This window comes from Lissotriton helveticus, chromosome 7 (assembly GCF_964261635.1).
Source record: "Lissotriton helveticus chromosome 7, aLisHel1.1, whole genome shotgun sequence".
Classification (NCBI taxonomy): domain Eukaryota; kingdom Metazoa; phylum Chordata; class Amphibia; order Caudata; family Salamandridae; genus Lissotriton; species Lissotriton helveticus.
Genome location: NC_136068.1, coordinates 1,755,787,899 through 1,755,804,188, shown reverse-complemented (window position 1 = coordinate 1,755,804,188; position 16,290 = coordinate 1,755,787,899). Strand labels below are relative to the sequence as shown.

The 16,290-nt window shown below is 45.9% G+C and overlaps 1 protein-coding gene across 3 annotated transcripts in view; it reads right to left on the bottom strand.

Moving 5' to 3' along the window:
* The window catches only part of LOC144770734 (sialic acid-binding Ig-like lectin 13), a 767,717-nt gene that overhangs the window by 270,519 nt on the left and 480,908 nt on the right, over window positions 1-16,290 (bottom strand). For all 3 annotated transcript variants that reach the window (XM_078655472.1, XM_078655474.1, XM_078655473.1), the window contains one exon: window positions 2,967-3,272. In XM_078655472.1, the coding sequence (XP_078511598.1) occupies window positions 2,967-3,272 (306 nt within the window). The remainder of the gene's footprint in view (window positions 1-2,966; window positions 3,273-16,290) is intronic.

Below are 16,290 nucleotides of genomic sequence, written 5' to 3'. Positions count from 1 at the left end.
GTATGCTGCTGTAGCACATTACACTAAAGAGACATGGGCACCTCTGCGCACTGAACCACCTCAACACAAACTAGTTCACCTGCTTTATTACATGGGAAGGGGAGGACACCTAGTGAAGTCGTTGTATACTGGCATTAGGGCGCAGGTCTCTATAACACTTACTGCTCTCTGGACCAAATGGACGGATGACAAAGGCATTGCCATAACTGATAAGGCATGGACGAGTATTTTTGATCATCCCAAAAGGTTGTCCCAGAATGCCCGCCTTAAATTCATACAAATTATGGTGTTTCATAGATCATATTTAACCCAGAGGAGAGTCCAAAGTATGTTCCCGAGGCCCAGAATAGTTGCCCTCGATGTGGGGCTGAGGAGGCGAGATTCCTTCATATGTTGTGGCTTTGCCCCTCTGTATCAGCGCTTATTGCGACAGAATCGGGAGGGAACTTGAGGAGATCACACAGTTGACGATTCACAACAATGCTGCAGAATGTTTACTGGGGCTGCGCAAATGTACTGGAGCGCTTAAAGTCCAATTGTGCTTTCTTGATTTAGCTCTCATCTTAGCTGTAAGAGGGACCACCATGAGATGGAAATCTCCCCGCTGCCCTCCATTAACATTATGGCAGGATGATGTGGTACGATGGTGTGGGACTGAGAGTGCCGATATTGGACGTGAGGAGGCGAGAGGGCTCAGGAAACACCTAATCTCACTAGACTGGGACCGTATGCTAGAGGAGTTTTGACATCTAGGGCCCCAGGCATCAAACCAAATACCGGTCGCAAACGAGCAGATTCTCAGAATCCACCCCTTTGCCACCAGTATTTTTGCATTTGGGATGCATCATCCCAAATGCAAAAATCGTTAAGTACTCTCTAAACTGTGATTCCTTAAATTGCAATTAGTTTTAAGGAATCCCAAATTGAGAGTCCTTAAATGCAATGCATGAAAGTTAAAAAATGAACGATTTCGCTAATAGGAGTAGCAAATTACCATGAAGTTGAACTTTATGGTAATTTGCAAAAACTTTGAAAAATGCACTTTTGTGCATTTTTCAAAGTTTCATGTTTGGCACACACATGCTCTTAGGGCATGTGTGTGTGTGCAACATATGTGCAGAGATCAATTTCAGAGGTGCAACAGGGTGTCATTGTGACACTCTTGCACCCTTGAAATTGCAGCTACTGGTACACGCAAATTGCTCATGCACTCTCCAATTCATTCCTTTGGGCCTGTAGGCCCATAGGAATGAATGGGACAGCATTCCTTAATTGCGACTAGCAATTTGTGAGTAGCAATTGAGGAATGTTTAGGAATCGCTATTTTTATAGCGATTCCTACATGCATAGGCTTTTGCGATTCCTAAATAGCGATTCCTTAAAAATCGCTATTTAGGAATCGCTAAAGCCTACGTTGATGCACGTGCCAGTTAGATCTTACACCGGGGCCCGTCACACCTGCACCATAACATACCCATATACCCATACCATAAGCTTGAGGTTATCTTGCCGCCCAGACACTGCGGCACAAACAACAGGAACCTAGTGATCCTAGGTAATACCTACGCATTATTCATGCAAATGATACAGGCCGGACATATGACCAACCTATATCCTGTTGACTTATGAATCGCACTCCATTGTATAACCATTTATGATAGAATATGTGTAATGGAGATGTTTCAAGAAAAAACAAAATGAACATGCCAAGATATATTTCATATTGCCAGTGTACCGTTCAATGGTGTGTAATTCCACTTTTTCTTGGCTCCGGGTAGCCATGTAAGCTGACGAGCTTGTTGGAGATGCACCTGCGCGCCAGAGGGGCAACGAGGCCCGTGACGGATGTTTGGCGACCTGTTCTGCAACCCCGAATCTATCTCTACTGATGAGGGAATCAATCCCGAAACACGAGCTAGGCTCGTGTCTAGAGATGACCACAATACAAGTACTTACTTGCACCGATTGAGGTGAAATACTTTGAAATTTGAACTTTGAATTGTTCTGGAAATCACTTGAACTGCACAGACCACGATGCAGTGGGGCGATATGGCGGAAGAGGTCAGCGGTGTGCTCCCAACTCCGGTATCCACTTTTTCTTGGCTCCCGGTAGCCATGTAAGCTGACGAGCTTGTTGGAGATGCACCTGCGCGCCAGAGGGGCAACGAGGCCCGTGACGGATGTTTGGCGACCTGTTCTGCAACCCCGAATCTATCTCTACTGATGAGGGAATCAATCCCGAAACACGAGCTAGGCTCCTGTCTAGAGATGACCACAATACAAGTACTTACTTGCACCGATTGAGGTGAAATACTTTGAAATTTGAACTTTGAATTGTTCTGGAAATCCTTGAACTGCACAGACCACGATGCAGTGGGGCGATATGGCGGAAGAGGTCAGCGGTGTGCTCCCAACTCCGGTATCCACTATTCCTTAATTGCGACTAGCAATTTGCGAGTAGCAATTGAGGAATGTTTAGGAATTGCTATTTTTATAGCGATTCCTACATGCATAGGCTTTTGCGATTCCTAAATAGCGATTCCTTAAAAATCGCTATTTAGGAATCGCTAAAGCCTACGTTGATGCATGTGCCAGTTAGATCTTACACCGGGGCCCGTCACACCTGCACCATAGCATACCCATAAGGACCCAACATACGCAACGCCAATTAATTAATTACTTGAGGTTATCTTGCCGCCCAGACACTGCGGCACAAACAACAGGAACCTAGAGATCCTAGGTAATACCTACGCATTATTCATGCAAATGATACAGGCCAGACATATGACCAACCTATATCCTGTTGACTTATGAATCGCACTCCATTGTATAACCATTTATGATAGAATATGTGTAATGGAGATGTTTCAAGAAAAAACAAAATGAACATGCCAAGATATATTTCATATTGCCAGTGTACCGTTCAATGGTGTGCAATAAAGTTTGTTAAAAAAAAAGGTACTTACAGTCAACAGTCAGAGAGCCACTGCTTGTGATGTATTTGTTCACAGCTGGAAAGTATGCGGTGCAGGACAGGCGTTTGTTGTTATGCTCCATCGCAGCTGTGAATGTGATAGCCGATGTATAGGTTACGGTGCCGTCGGGATTATAAGCACCATAAACTTGTTCGAGATATTTAACCTTTGACTCAGAGGTCCAGTTTATCTTCTTAACTGTGCCTGAGCATCTCCCGCGCACCATGCACCGCACATTCACCGTTTCACCCTCGATCACTCGACCAGGGAGAGAGATTTCTGGCGTGTCTTGACGACCTAGGAGACAGAAATCAAAATGCACATCACTTTAAAAAAAAAAAAAACTCTATAGATAACAAAATCATACATGCCAACATTTTGGAATAGGGAAGTGGGAGATTCTGAAAATCCAATCGGTAATTTATTTCGCCCATTCACTTCAATTGATGCTGAGGTAACTTTAGGCAGGGGGTGGTACAGGGTGGGGGGGTGGGGAGTGAAAATAAAGATAGGAGTCTTCTGCCTGAAAGGGGTCTATTGCATGAATGGGGAGAGGAGTTGGCCTAACGGCTAGGGCGCTCGACCTCGGACATGGGGATCTGGGTTCGAGTCTTGGTAACGACGCCAAAACTTCCTGTGATTCATTCTGGGCAAATCACTTAATCTCCCCGTGCCTAAAATGAATGTGTGTCTGTCCCGTAACTGGTGCTATGTAAAGCGCTCTGATTTCGGTTCGGGTCTAGCAGCGCTATATAAAACTCTGCAAAAAAAAAAATGCAAAATGACTCATTTATTTTATAAGGCACAATTATGTCATCATGGTTGCATTGTAGATTCGTGTGCTGCGAAAACAGACAACACACAACCGAAAGCCTTGCCTCAGCCTCAGATGCCACATACACCTAATAGAGCTCACATACTCACCTGGGTGGATGATTGAATGAATAAGTAAGGCAGATTGGAGGGTGGCTGTGTGTGTGCAGCAATGGGTGGCTATTGCGGTTCGCAAAATGGATGGACGAACCCTGGTGCACGTCATGGGTAGGGCATGTATGAATATGTATTTGTGGGTCAAAGCAAAAGAGTACTAGAGGAGAGAGAGAGTTAACCCCTTCGATGCTGATGACGGAGCGGTTCCGTCATCAGCATCGGTTGGGCTGTGCTGATGACGGAACTGCTCCGTCATCAGTACAGCCCTGGGGGAGAGCGCTGGCGCTCCCCCCCTGGGGCATCGATCTTGGCGCTTTTACCTGGGGTGGCAGCGGAAGACTTTCCGCTGCCACCCCCTGGCCCCCCCACGCTTCCTGGTGACGTCAGCGCGCACAGCGCGCGCCGACGTCATCAGGAAGCGCTGGACGCGCTGGAAGCCATTTGTTTCCAGCGCGTCCAGGATACAGGTTAGTGTTTGCTGCTCCGGTGGGGCGGGGGGGCCGTTTTTCGGTGCCATGAGGCATCGGGGGGGAGGAAACTGTGTTTCCTCTCCCCTGATGTCCCAATGCACGGCATTCCTGGTGCACGGTCGCGCACAGCGTCGCGATCGTGCACCAGGAATGCCCCACTAGACACCAGGGATTGTTTGTTTTGGGCAAATTGTGTGTAGGAAGCGACCCCTTGGGCAAGGGTCGCTTCCTTTGGCTGGCATTTATATTTTCAGTCTTTTCTGCCCCCCCTGGGGCAGATAGGCCATTTGTTTTGGGCCGATCTGCACCCAGGGGGGGCAGAAAAGCCCACTAGACACCAGGGATTGTTTTTGGGCATATTTATTTGTTGAGGAAGCGACCCCTTGGGCAAGGGTCGCTTCCTCTTGGGGCCAAATAATGTTTTAGACTTTTCTACCCCCCCTGGGGCAGATCGGCCGTTTTGTTTGGCCGATCTGCACCCAGGGGGGGCAGAAAAGCCCACTAGACACCAGGGATTGCTTGTGTTTGTTTTTTTGTGTGCAGGAAGCGACCCCTTGGGCAAGGGTCGCTTCCTTAGGGGGCCAAATAATATTTTAGACTTTTCTGCCCCCCCTGGGGCAGATCGGCCGTTTTGTTTGGCCGATCTGCACCCAGGGGGGGCAGAAAAGCCCACTAGACACCAGGGATTGTTTTTTTATTTATAAAGGAAGCAACCCCTTGGGCAAGGGTCGGTTCCTTAGGGGGATAAAATATTTTTCATACTTTTCTGCCCCCCCCCCCCGGGGGCAGATCGGCCGTTTTTTCGGCCGATCTGCACCCAGGGGGAGCAGAAAAGCCCACTAGACACCAGGGATTGTTTTTTATTTGAAAAGGAAGCGACCCCTTGGGGAAGGGTCGCTTCCTAGTGGCCCTAATATTTTTTTAGACTTTTCTGCCCCGGGGGGGGGGGGGGGAATACAAAAGCCCACTAGACTCCAGGGCCAAGGGTTGCTTCCTTGGGCCCATTTGTTTTCAGTATGTTCTGCCGTGTCTTTATTTGGCCTCTCTGCCCTCCGTAGGGTTGCTTCCAGGGGGCCCACGTTTATAATGATTTATAATCTTCCCCCCTTGGGGACAGACACCCCATTTGTGACATACCCTGTGACATAGCCTGTTGTAATGTGTGTTGTTTTTGTTTCTTCTAATGTGTATTGTTTTTTTTTCTCTTTAGATTGTTGCAGTGTGCGGTTCCGTTACTGGTGGTTCTGTTGTTCTGCTGTTTCTGTAGTTGCATGTGTTTGGTAAGAGACCTTTTTTTTGTTCAATTGTAATGTAATTGTTTATTTTGCAAAGTGTGTAGTAATACGAGTATGTGTTGTTGCTGTTTGTTGTGATTGTAAAACATGTTTGCATTTGTTTTTGATGTGTCCTTCTGTAGATGTAAGTTTTTTTTTTCTTCTTTCTAGTGGGATATCGTTGCCTATTTGCTGTGTCTTTGCAGAGTAGGTGCTGGTGAGTGTAGTTGTGTCTTGTAAGTGAATTGTATATTTTTTCTAAATATATTTTTTGGTGAAAAAGTGTTACATTTTTATCTTACTTTGCGCAGTGTTGGGGTTGTTGAGTTGTTTGTGCAGACTCCTTTATTTGTAAGGATAATGGCTAGCCGCCGGATTACTGCTCAGCAAGTTGTTGGAATGCTTTTTGATTCTTCCTCTGACCATGGTCCAGAGTCTGACTCTGATTCTGAGCCAGAGGTGGGAGGTGAAGTTTCAGGTAGTGAGTTTTCTCTACACATGGCTTCATCTGGTGAAGACACTTTGAGTGCTGATGAAGCTACTTTTGGTGTGGATGATGTGCCTGTGGTTGGGGAGGACATTGCTGTGTTTACGGTTTTGGAGGACATGGTTGTGCCTGTGGTTGCGGAGGACAGTGATGTGCCAATTGTGCGGCAAGAGACATCTGGGCTGCAGCCTGGGGCTGCTAGACTTCCAGTTGGTGTTGTGAGACAAGAGTTAGCTGGGCTGCGGCCTGCGGCTGCAAGACTTGACGATGAAAGTTCTGACCTCTGGGTTGCACCAGGCATGGTGCAGCCGGCATTGCCTGAATTTACTGGTGTTCCAGGGTGTAGGGTGAACACTGAAAACTTTTTGCCTATTGATTTTTTCAAGTTGTTTATGGATGATGTGTTTTTGGCAGAGATTGTAGAGCAGACTAATTTGTATGCTGAAAATTTTTTGAGGGTGAACAGTGCCAGCCTTAAGCCCCACGCTAGAGCTACCCGGTGGACTCCCACCAATTTGGAGGAGATGAAAAAGTTTTTGGGGTTTAACTCTTTTGTTGGGCTTGCTTAGGAAACCATCAATGGCTTCATATTGGTCTACTAGTCCCTTGATGGCAACAGCTATATTTCCGGCAGTCATGACTCGTGATAGGTATTTGCTTCTGCTGCGGATGATGCATTTTGTTGACAATAGTCTTGCTTTGCCACAAGATCACCCTGATTGTGACCGTCTTTTCAAGATTCGGCCTGTCATTGATCATTTGGTTGATCGATTTTCTGAGATCTTTTATCCTGGGAAAGAAATTGCAGTGGATGAGTCTTTGCTGTTGTTCAAGGGCCGCTTGGTATTTCGGCAATACATTCCTAGTAAGAGGGCACGCTATGGAATCAAACTGTATATGCTGTGTGACAGTGAGACTGGATATGTCTCTAATTTCAGGGTGTACACTGGTAAGGAATCCAGGATTAACCCCCCTGGTTGTCCGTCGACTTTTGGAGTGACTGAGAAAATTGTGTGGGAACTTGGTCGTGGATTTTTTTACAAAGGCCATCATTTGTATGTCGATAACTTCTACACTGGTGTGCGGTTGTTCAGGGAATTGGCCAAAGTGGACACTGTTGCTTGTGGCACAATCCGCTCAAACCGTAAAGGTTTCCCAAAAGAACTTGTTTGTCAAAAGCTTGCTTGGGGACAGTGCAGTGCTTTGCGTTGTGAGGAGCTTCTAGCTGTGAAGTTTACAGACAGGAGAGATGTCTACATGTTGACTACAATACATGATGAAAGCACTGAACCGCGGAATGTTTGGGGTCAGGTTGCAGAAGTGCGCAAACCTGTGTGCATACTGGACTACAATAAGTACATGGGTGGTGTTGACAGAGTTGATCAGAGGTTGGAACCGTATGCTGCTCTTCGTAAGGCTTACATTTGGTACAAGAAGTTGGCTATCCATCTTTTCCACTCTGAGGTTCCGTGACAATTTTAAGTGATGTTTTCGACTCGCACGAATATGGTCGAGTCTGGTATCTAAGAACCGCAAATGACGAGTTTAGTAAGTGTGCGCAGTTTCGCTGTGCTAACTTAAACCGTTCGTTTGTTATGTGGGTTTTTCATCTGTACCCACGGGTTCCATCTTAGATACGGCATCCATTTTGTCTCTTGCCCTCAAGTAGCCAGCGAACGGACACTGTCCGCTTCGCGACCCTGGGACTCTCAGGAGATTTGTGGAAGACACATGTACTTTGTAAATATCTTTTACGATGAGGGGGATGATACTGTAAGGCAGATGGCCCCGCTCGAGGCTCATCTTGCCGTCCGGTTTATTGTCTCAGCCGTGCATCTCATTAGGCACGTCCCTTTGATGCCTGTATCTCGTGTTTCCCGATACCTCCCTTTTACACCCTTTTCGATTTCCCCACTGTCTCCATCTCCCTCTGCACCTGTCTTTGTCCCTATTTCGATCTGTTTTTACTGCCGATTGGAATTCACTAATGTTGGGAAGATGGGTTTTTACAGTTGGGAACCGCCAAATGTTTCCGCACTTATGTTCCGGACCTTATGTGTACCAAAGTGACCAAAGCGACCCCTCTGGGGGATAATTATGGGAACCAGGTTGTAAACTTTTGTGTACCATGTTGTCCTATGAGTTAATTTTGTATAAAAGGAGCGATCCACAGAACCAATTTGAAGCAGTCTCCCCAAGTTGCACGTGTTGTACTTGTCGTGACTTCTGTGTTCCCTGCAGTAATAAACCTTGAATCTCTGACGCCGAAGGAAGTGTCCCGTGTCTCTGTAGTTTGTGCGCCGAAACAGGTATCCCATGAAGGTTATAGGTGTTGTTCCCTGGCACCGCTGGTACTGTTAAAAAGTCCAGTCCTTCAGTTGGCGCCCAACGTGGGGCGACTTCAGCGGTACCGGTCCGGTCCAAAGCCTGATGATCGTGAGGAACTTCGTGTGAAATCTCCGAGGGAAGGTGCACCCCGCTTCATCGATCCTGTTGTCGAAATAAGTGGCCCGAAGTTTTTCCCTGCGAAGATTCCCGCCTCCTGACGGCTGCGACGGACCGATGCCCTGACTGTCGACCTGTCTTCGACGCCCGGCGTAGACCTTATGTACAAGCGAGACGATAGACGGGCCTTCCTGGTGACGCCATTGAAGTCCTGAGTTAAGTATTTGTGGGTCGCTCCCAGTCCTTAGTGATCGTTCTAGCTTTTTGAAAGCTTTGTTGTTAGCCTTTAAGGCTTTGTTGTAATAGCTCATTGAGCTTTGTAATAGCCTCCTCAGGCTTTGTGGTTAGCTCTCCGAGCTTTGTAATAGCCTTACGGCTTTGTTGTATTGCATGGTTCCATTGCATTTGTGGTTCTTAGTATTGGTTCTTAGTATTATTTGACAGTTGCAATTGCCAAAAACCGAGGGTTTTGACTTACACGAGGTTTTATTGCTTCGGTAATCCTTGAAGTTTGATACTAGGTTAGTGTGCACGATGCCTAGCCATAGTGGTTTGTTTCGTATTTTCAAATGTTGCGCAATGGATTCCCGGTTGGAGGACTCATGTCCGATACCTCCAGTTGGAACTCCTATTCATGATCTTTATAGTCGACACGGTGTGGGTCCCATAATCTATAATGATTACTGGATCCGCTATACAAGGAAAGACGGTGACCTTAGATGGCCACCACACGGAACTTTTGAACTTTCGATTTTAGATAATCTTGAGGCTAAATTATTTTTAAAGAAAGCTAGGCCAGCTATGTTTGATTCCTTTCGGATATGGCGTAAAGAGGCCAAACAGAAAGAAATCAAACAACTTAAAAAGGATAAAAAGCAAGAGTTTGTTCCGATAATGCAAGCTATAAAAGAATGTAGACAAGACAAAGAAGAAAAAGATATGGAAATCGCTACTAGATTGCATCACATGAAAATAGATAAATGTTACCCAGTCTTACCGAATAATCTAGAAAAGAAAGAAGAAGATTTAAAGGAGGATTCCTTGCTATTATACTTGATGAAATCACCACCTCCTTATGTACAGGGTGCTACTGCTCCTGTAGCTCCTCCTATAGCTCCTCCTGTTGTTCCTCTTGTTGCTCCAGTGGCTGCGGGCCAGCCCGCTGTTAACCCTACGTTTGTTCCACCACCTGTCCTCGTTCCTACTGCTCCTGTACCTGTACCTTTGCAGACTGTTGTTTCTGCTACTCCGACTATCTTGTCCGTTCCTACTATGCCTTCCTTCACCTCTAGTGTTGTTGCTCCTGTTTTTCTTTCCCCATCTGTTCGTAAGCGTGTACCTAACTCTGTTGCTACCCTTTATTCACCTCTTCCTGGTCCGTTATTTTCGTCGGATTCATCTGATACTCCTCAGAGACGGAGTCAGATCCCTAGTGGTAGGGAGAAAGAGACGTTAGTAACAATGGCACATAGGTGGATAAGACATCCTGCTAATTACACTCCGCGTGTAGTATTTGATACGTTTTCTCAGTTTAATGAGCCAACGCAGAGATTCGTATTTGAGGAGATGTGTAACTTTTTGAGAGAAGAATGGTACAATAATGATGTAGATGATGTACCGTCCGACATAATTGAACTCCAGAGTCACTTTTCGAACGGTATGATTATAGCAGACGATGTACGACGTGCTGTGGAACGCTTATTAGCATTCAGACCCACAGCACATTCTCGGGTGTCATCAGATGATACCACTGAGAATTGGAAAGCGGTTCCTGGTCAGTATCCTATGAGAGAGGTTCCGCCGCTATGGGTACCTGGTGACCCCGGTGCAAACCCTCCGGTTTTACCACATTTTCGAAGGGTGTGGATACATCTTCCATGGAAACGATCGGAAGTTTTACAAGTAAAGCAATCCTTGCCCGATCCGCGTAAAAATCTGGCTGGTTATTATAAGGAGTTATCACAACTGATAGAAGCTTCTATTATGAATATTGCCGACATCGACATGTTGTTTGGCAATGTTGTACCGCAACAGTTTGGGCTAAAATTCGTCAAGCCAATCACGCAGCTGAATTAGGGGGTGATTGGGCTGCACTGCTAGCAGCTGATGCATTACAAGTTGGTGGGGCTAAACCTGAACAGTTGATCTTGGATTTGCCTCAGAAAATCATTACGCTCATGAAAACTCTCATGCCAGCGATGAAGGTGAACTGGGATAAGTTATCAGCTTGTAAACAAAAGAAAGACGAGAGTGTCTCGGATTTCTTTACAAGGTTTGAGGAAGCGTTTGTCGATCACAGCGGCCAGGACATGGGCGCTGAGGGAGGTCAGCGGTTATTCGTTGACAAATTTGTGTCAAATTTGCTGCCTGAGCTATGCAACAAATTAAAGAATTCAGAAAGTGCGTGGGCAGTTTCAACCCCTGCGCAAATATTAGCAACGGCTCAGTATTATGAGAATAGGGAAAAGGAAGAAAGTGATCGTGTAGAAAAGAAAACTAAGGAGCTCAAAACTAAGGTTTTGTTGCAGCAAGCATATCCTCCACGATCAAACCAAAATGATGCACAACAGCAGTATCGACCACGAGCACAGCTCGATAGAACACAGCCGCGCTCTGACAACTTTGATCCCAGATCTTCACTTGGGTATAATCAATGCGCATATTGTAGGAAAGAGGGACACCTAAAATATGATTGTCTTGCTTTACGGGACCGTCTGAATGGTGTGTCGACACGAGGAAATCGTGGCGGTGGTCCTCAGCAGGCACCACGTGGTAGAGGTCGTGGTTCATCCCACAATCAGATTGATCGTCATCAAAATCAATCGGATGCAAATAATTATTTCGACCAGCGAAATGCGGGGTCAGTTCGATCTGCACAGTATAATGTTGATGACTATTATATAGACCACGAGACTGTTGTAAATGACCACTACTAGGACAGCCAACGACAAAGAGAGGGAGTAGTGTCAGTTCCGGTCGATCAGAGTGGGCCTTACGTTGCAGTGACTACATCGGGTGTAGTTGAGCCTTTTCTGTTAGACACTGGTGCGACGAAAAGTTCCATCATGCATTCAAAACTCCCTGGCGCACCTTTGTCTGGCTTAACGAATGTTTCCGTTGGATTCTCTGGCGCCCCTGTTAGTAACCCAGTCTCTAACCCTTTGCCTCTTATGATTGGACCACGTGAGCTAACGGCTCCACTGATTCTATCTACAGGTTGTGGTGAAAATCTTTTGGGCCTGGATTTGTTGAAACGATTATATGCAACATTGTATTGTTCCCCCGAAGGAGTGGAGCTTACATTGGGAAGGAGAGTGATCTCTCCCATGTATTTATCGGTTGATAAATTCCCACCGGAATTGAATTCCCTCCCTGCGTCCTTATGGGCCACAGGTCCCAATGACGTGGGCCTGTTAGACATTCCACCCTATGTGATTCAATTGAAACCAAATGCGCGATTACCGCGTTTACCTCAATATCGTATTTCTCTTGAGGGCGAACGAGCGCTGTTAGAAATCGTTCATGATCTCATTGGAAAAGGTGTTGTTGAAGAAACTCGTGGAAACGTGTGCAATAGCCCTGTATTGCCAATTCTGAAACGAACTGACCCAACTAAATCTCCTGTGTATCGTTTTGTTATAGATTTGAGAGAGGTAAACAAAATAGTGGTTCCGCAATTTCCTGTGGTCCCTGACATTACGGCTTTGTTAACAATGATTCCGGCATCTGCCTCCTGGTTCACAGTGATCGATCTAAAGAATGCTTTCTTTAGCATTCCGATTGCAGAGGAAAGCAGAGACCTGTTCGGATTCTCATTAGGAGGTCGCAGTTTTAGGCTAAAACGCGCTCCACAGGGTTACTGTGAGAGTCCATCAATCTACAGCCAAGCACTTAAAGGTCAGCTTGATGCCTTTGTATTGCCTAAAGGTGCAGCTTTGATTCAATACGTTGACGATCTTTTAGTGGCAGCTGATACAGAAGCTATTTGCAAAACGGCTACAGTATCATTATTGCACTATCTACATGACTTGCACCACAAGGTATCACCTTCAAAGCTACAGTATTGTTGCCAAGAAGTTACCTATTTAGGTCACTTATTGTCAAGAGAAGGTTGACCCCAGAGAGAATTGCAGCGATTTCCCGAATGACTGTGCCAAAAACCCAGAGAGATGTTCGTGCCTTTTTAGGTATTACGTCCTACTGCAGACAATGGATTCCAAATTTTTCATTGTTGGCGAAACCATTAATAGCCCTTACGTGCAAGGATGTTTCATCCCCAGTACCTTGGTCTGAAGAATGTCAGAAAAGTTTTTCTGAATTGCGTGATGCGCTGTGTTCGGCTCCTGTGTTGGGTACCCCTGACTACAGTAAGCCGTTTACACTATACGTTCACGAGAGGGATGGTTGCGCGTTGAGTGTTTTGACACAATCTTTTGGTGGTAAGCAACGCCCATGTGCCTACTTTTCTTCGACTTTAGACCCAGTAGCAAGAGCCTTGCCAAGTTGCTTAAGGGCAACAGCGGCAGCTGCGGCGTCCATTCGACAGTCTGCAGGTCTAGTCATGGATAATATACTCACGGTAATGGTTCCGCATGCAGTCGACACTCTATTGAACCGAACGAAAACTCAACATCTGACAAGTGCAAGATTGTCCGGATATGAGTTGACGTTGCTGGCCAGTCATATACGGATAAAACGATGTAATGTGTTGAATCCAGCAACATTGCTGCCGATCGACGCAGAATCAAGTGGTGAAGCAGTACATGACTGCTATCTCAAAACTGAAGAGGAAACCAAGGGTCGCATTGACCTAAAAGATACTCCATTGACAAATCCCGATGGTACTTTGTATGTGGATGGTTCTTGTTTCAAGTTGCCGAACGGTGATGTGACGACTGCGTATGCTGTAGTTACATTGAGAACGATTGTGGAAAGTGCAAGATTAAATCAAAATTCGGCTCAGGCTGCTGAGCTAATTGCTTTGACGAGAGCGTGTGTATTGTCTTAAGATAAACGGGTGAATGTGTTTACAGATAGCCAGTATGCATTTGGTGTGGCACATAGTTTTGGACGACTGTGGAGAGAGAGAGGATTCCTTACGTCACATGGTACGAAGATTCAGCATGGCCAGCTTGTAAATGATCTTTTGGATGCACTTACGTTGCCTAAGCAAGTGGCGATTGTTAAATGTAGTGCGCATCGTAAAGTGATGGATGATGTTGGTCGTGGTAATGCGTTTGCGGATGAGACTGCTAAAGAGACTGCCCGGAACATTAGCACTCGAATGTATGTGACGAGTTCGGTTAGGTGGCCTGCAGAATCAAGTATGTGTGAAAACACTATCGAGAGTGTGAAAGCAATTCAGAATGAGGCCACCGAAACTGAAAAGACGAAGTGGAAAGAAAGTACGGGAAAGTTGGATGCGAATGGTTGTTGGACTGACTTATCGGAACAGAAAAGATGGATGTTGCCTGATGCGTATGTGCTGGCTATTGTGACTATGGCACACGGGTTAGCACATATTAGCGCGAAAGGTATCTGTAAATTGCTGTTTCCTGTGTGGAAGAATGATGGTATTACGAAATGTGCTGAACGCTTGGTTAAGAATTGTATGGTGTGTTTGATGCACAATCCTGGTAAGGGCACTCCCACTCCACCTGGTCATTTTGCCCCTCCTGCGTACCCTTTCGAAGTTATCCAGTTGGACTTTATCCACATGGAGAGATGTAATAATTTGAAGTATGTGCTGGTTGTGGTGTGTGCATTTTCTAGGTGGATTGAGGCCTACCCCCTTAAGGATAATACGGCTTTATCCACGGCAAAAATTTTACTCAAAGAGTATTTTTCCCGCTACGGAATGCCTCGGGTTGTGTGGTCAGACAACGGAAGTGAGTTTGTTGGGAGCGTGATGAAGAGTGTGTGTCGCGGATTAGGGATTGTACAGAAATTCCATAGTGCCAATCATCCTCAGTCAGCTGGTTTGGTTGAAGGGTACAATGGCACCCTTAAACTTAAGCTAGCAAAGATTCAGGCTACGACAGGTCTTTCGTGGCCTGACGCTTTACCCTTAGCATTACTGTCAACAAGGGCAACTGTACACTCCCGAGTAGGGCTCAGTCCCTATGAAATAGTGTTCGGTCGTCCTGCCAATGTTTGGGGGGTCCCTAGACCAGGTGTTTTTTGTGATCTTGAGTATCCAATGTTGATTGATTATCTTCATGACTTGACTGCTAAACTGAGGTTAATTCACCAACAGGTTCACGAAGCATTGCCAACACAGACGGAGGGTCCAGGCCACCAACTCCAGCCCGGAGATTGGGTGGTGACGCGCAACTTCTCGCGCAAGAACAATTTGGATCCCAGGTTCACTGGACCCTATCAAGTCCTCCTTGCCACGAGAACTGCAGTTCGTCTTGAGGGGCGGAAAAATTGGGTGCATGCCACCCATACCAAGAAAGTCCCCATTCCGTTGCCAGCAGACTCGTGGGTAAGGAAAGGCATTGCATCAACTGAAACCGAAGGATTGCCGGCGTTGGTACCTTTCAGCGACGCACAACCTGTCGGAGAATCCTCAGTGCAGCAAAAAGGCATTATTGAACACTTGTCATCAGAAGACTCAAGACCAGAACATTCAGGTGATCAACAGGGTGTTGTCCCTTCAACAGATCTTTTGTTTAACGAACAGACACGTCCTGGGAAAACCCGATATTTTTTAAGATCCAGCACTAAAGACTAATAAAAAACCCCGTTCTGTCCCTTGACAAGTGCATTATCCCGTTTTCCATGATCAGTTTGAACACTCATACCATTGTAATTATTTTGTATATATTCATTGAGCTTCGTTCCTTACACTTTTTGTTTCCACAGCTGAGAGACATTTGTTTTTATACATATATATATATATATATATTTGTGAAATAAAGGCCGTAGGGCCGCGCGTGTACTTCCTCCTGGTTAGTAGGTCTTGACGCTAGGTTAAAGACCGTCGATTCCTGGGAACTCCTAGGAATTGACTATTGCTACACAGAACGAAGTGCGTCAAGAAACGTTGCGGACGGTCATAGGGAATGGCATTTTTGAAGCTGATGGACTTGGAAAAAGCTCAAGCACAAAGATTCAAGCTGCAGCAACTCAGTCGTACTAAATGTTTTGTGTTCCAAATATTTGTACTGTTTGTGACTGTTTCTGCGTTATTTGCGGGTGGGGTGTATTACACAATGACTTACTTCTTGCCTTCCACTATACCTACTCCTACCCCTGACCTTAAAATCATCTCCACTGACTCTCCTCATTCTTTTCACATCTTACCTGAACACGAGCAGGCTAGACGTGCAGAATTCCGCAACAATTCCTTTATTCAACTCCTTCATCAGCATCAGTTAGTGGTTAACACTACTAATTGTTGGGTGTGTGGGTTGATGCCACATACTACGGATAAGGGAATTCCATATCTGGTGTTACCGTATAGCTCCCAAGGGTCTGCTCGAGCATTTCAAACAATGTTTCGAAGCGCACTGGGTTTCCACCCCATTCGAGAACCACGTTCCCCTTACTCTGGTCCTACCTCGTACCAAAAATCTTTGTCTATAGCAATAGAGGATTTAGATAGCGATATCTATGATCCCTCGCTTATCCCTGAAGAAGAGGTACAAGCCTATAGGGTCCTAAGTAGAGGCGAATATAGTGTGTTCACTGGTGAAAAACAGCTT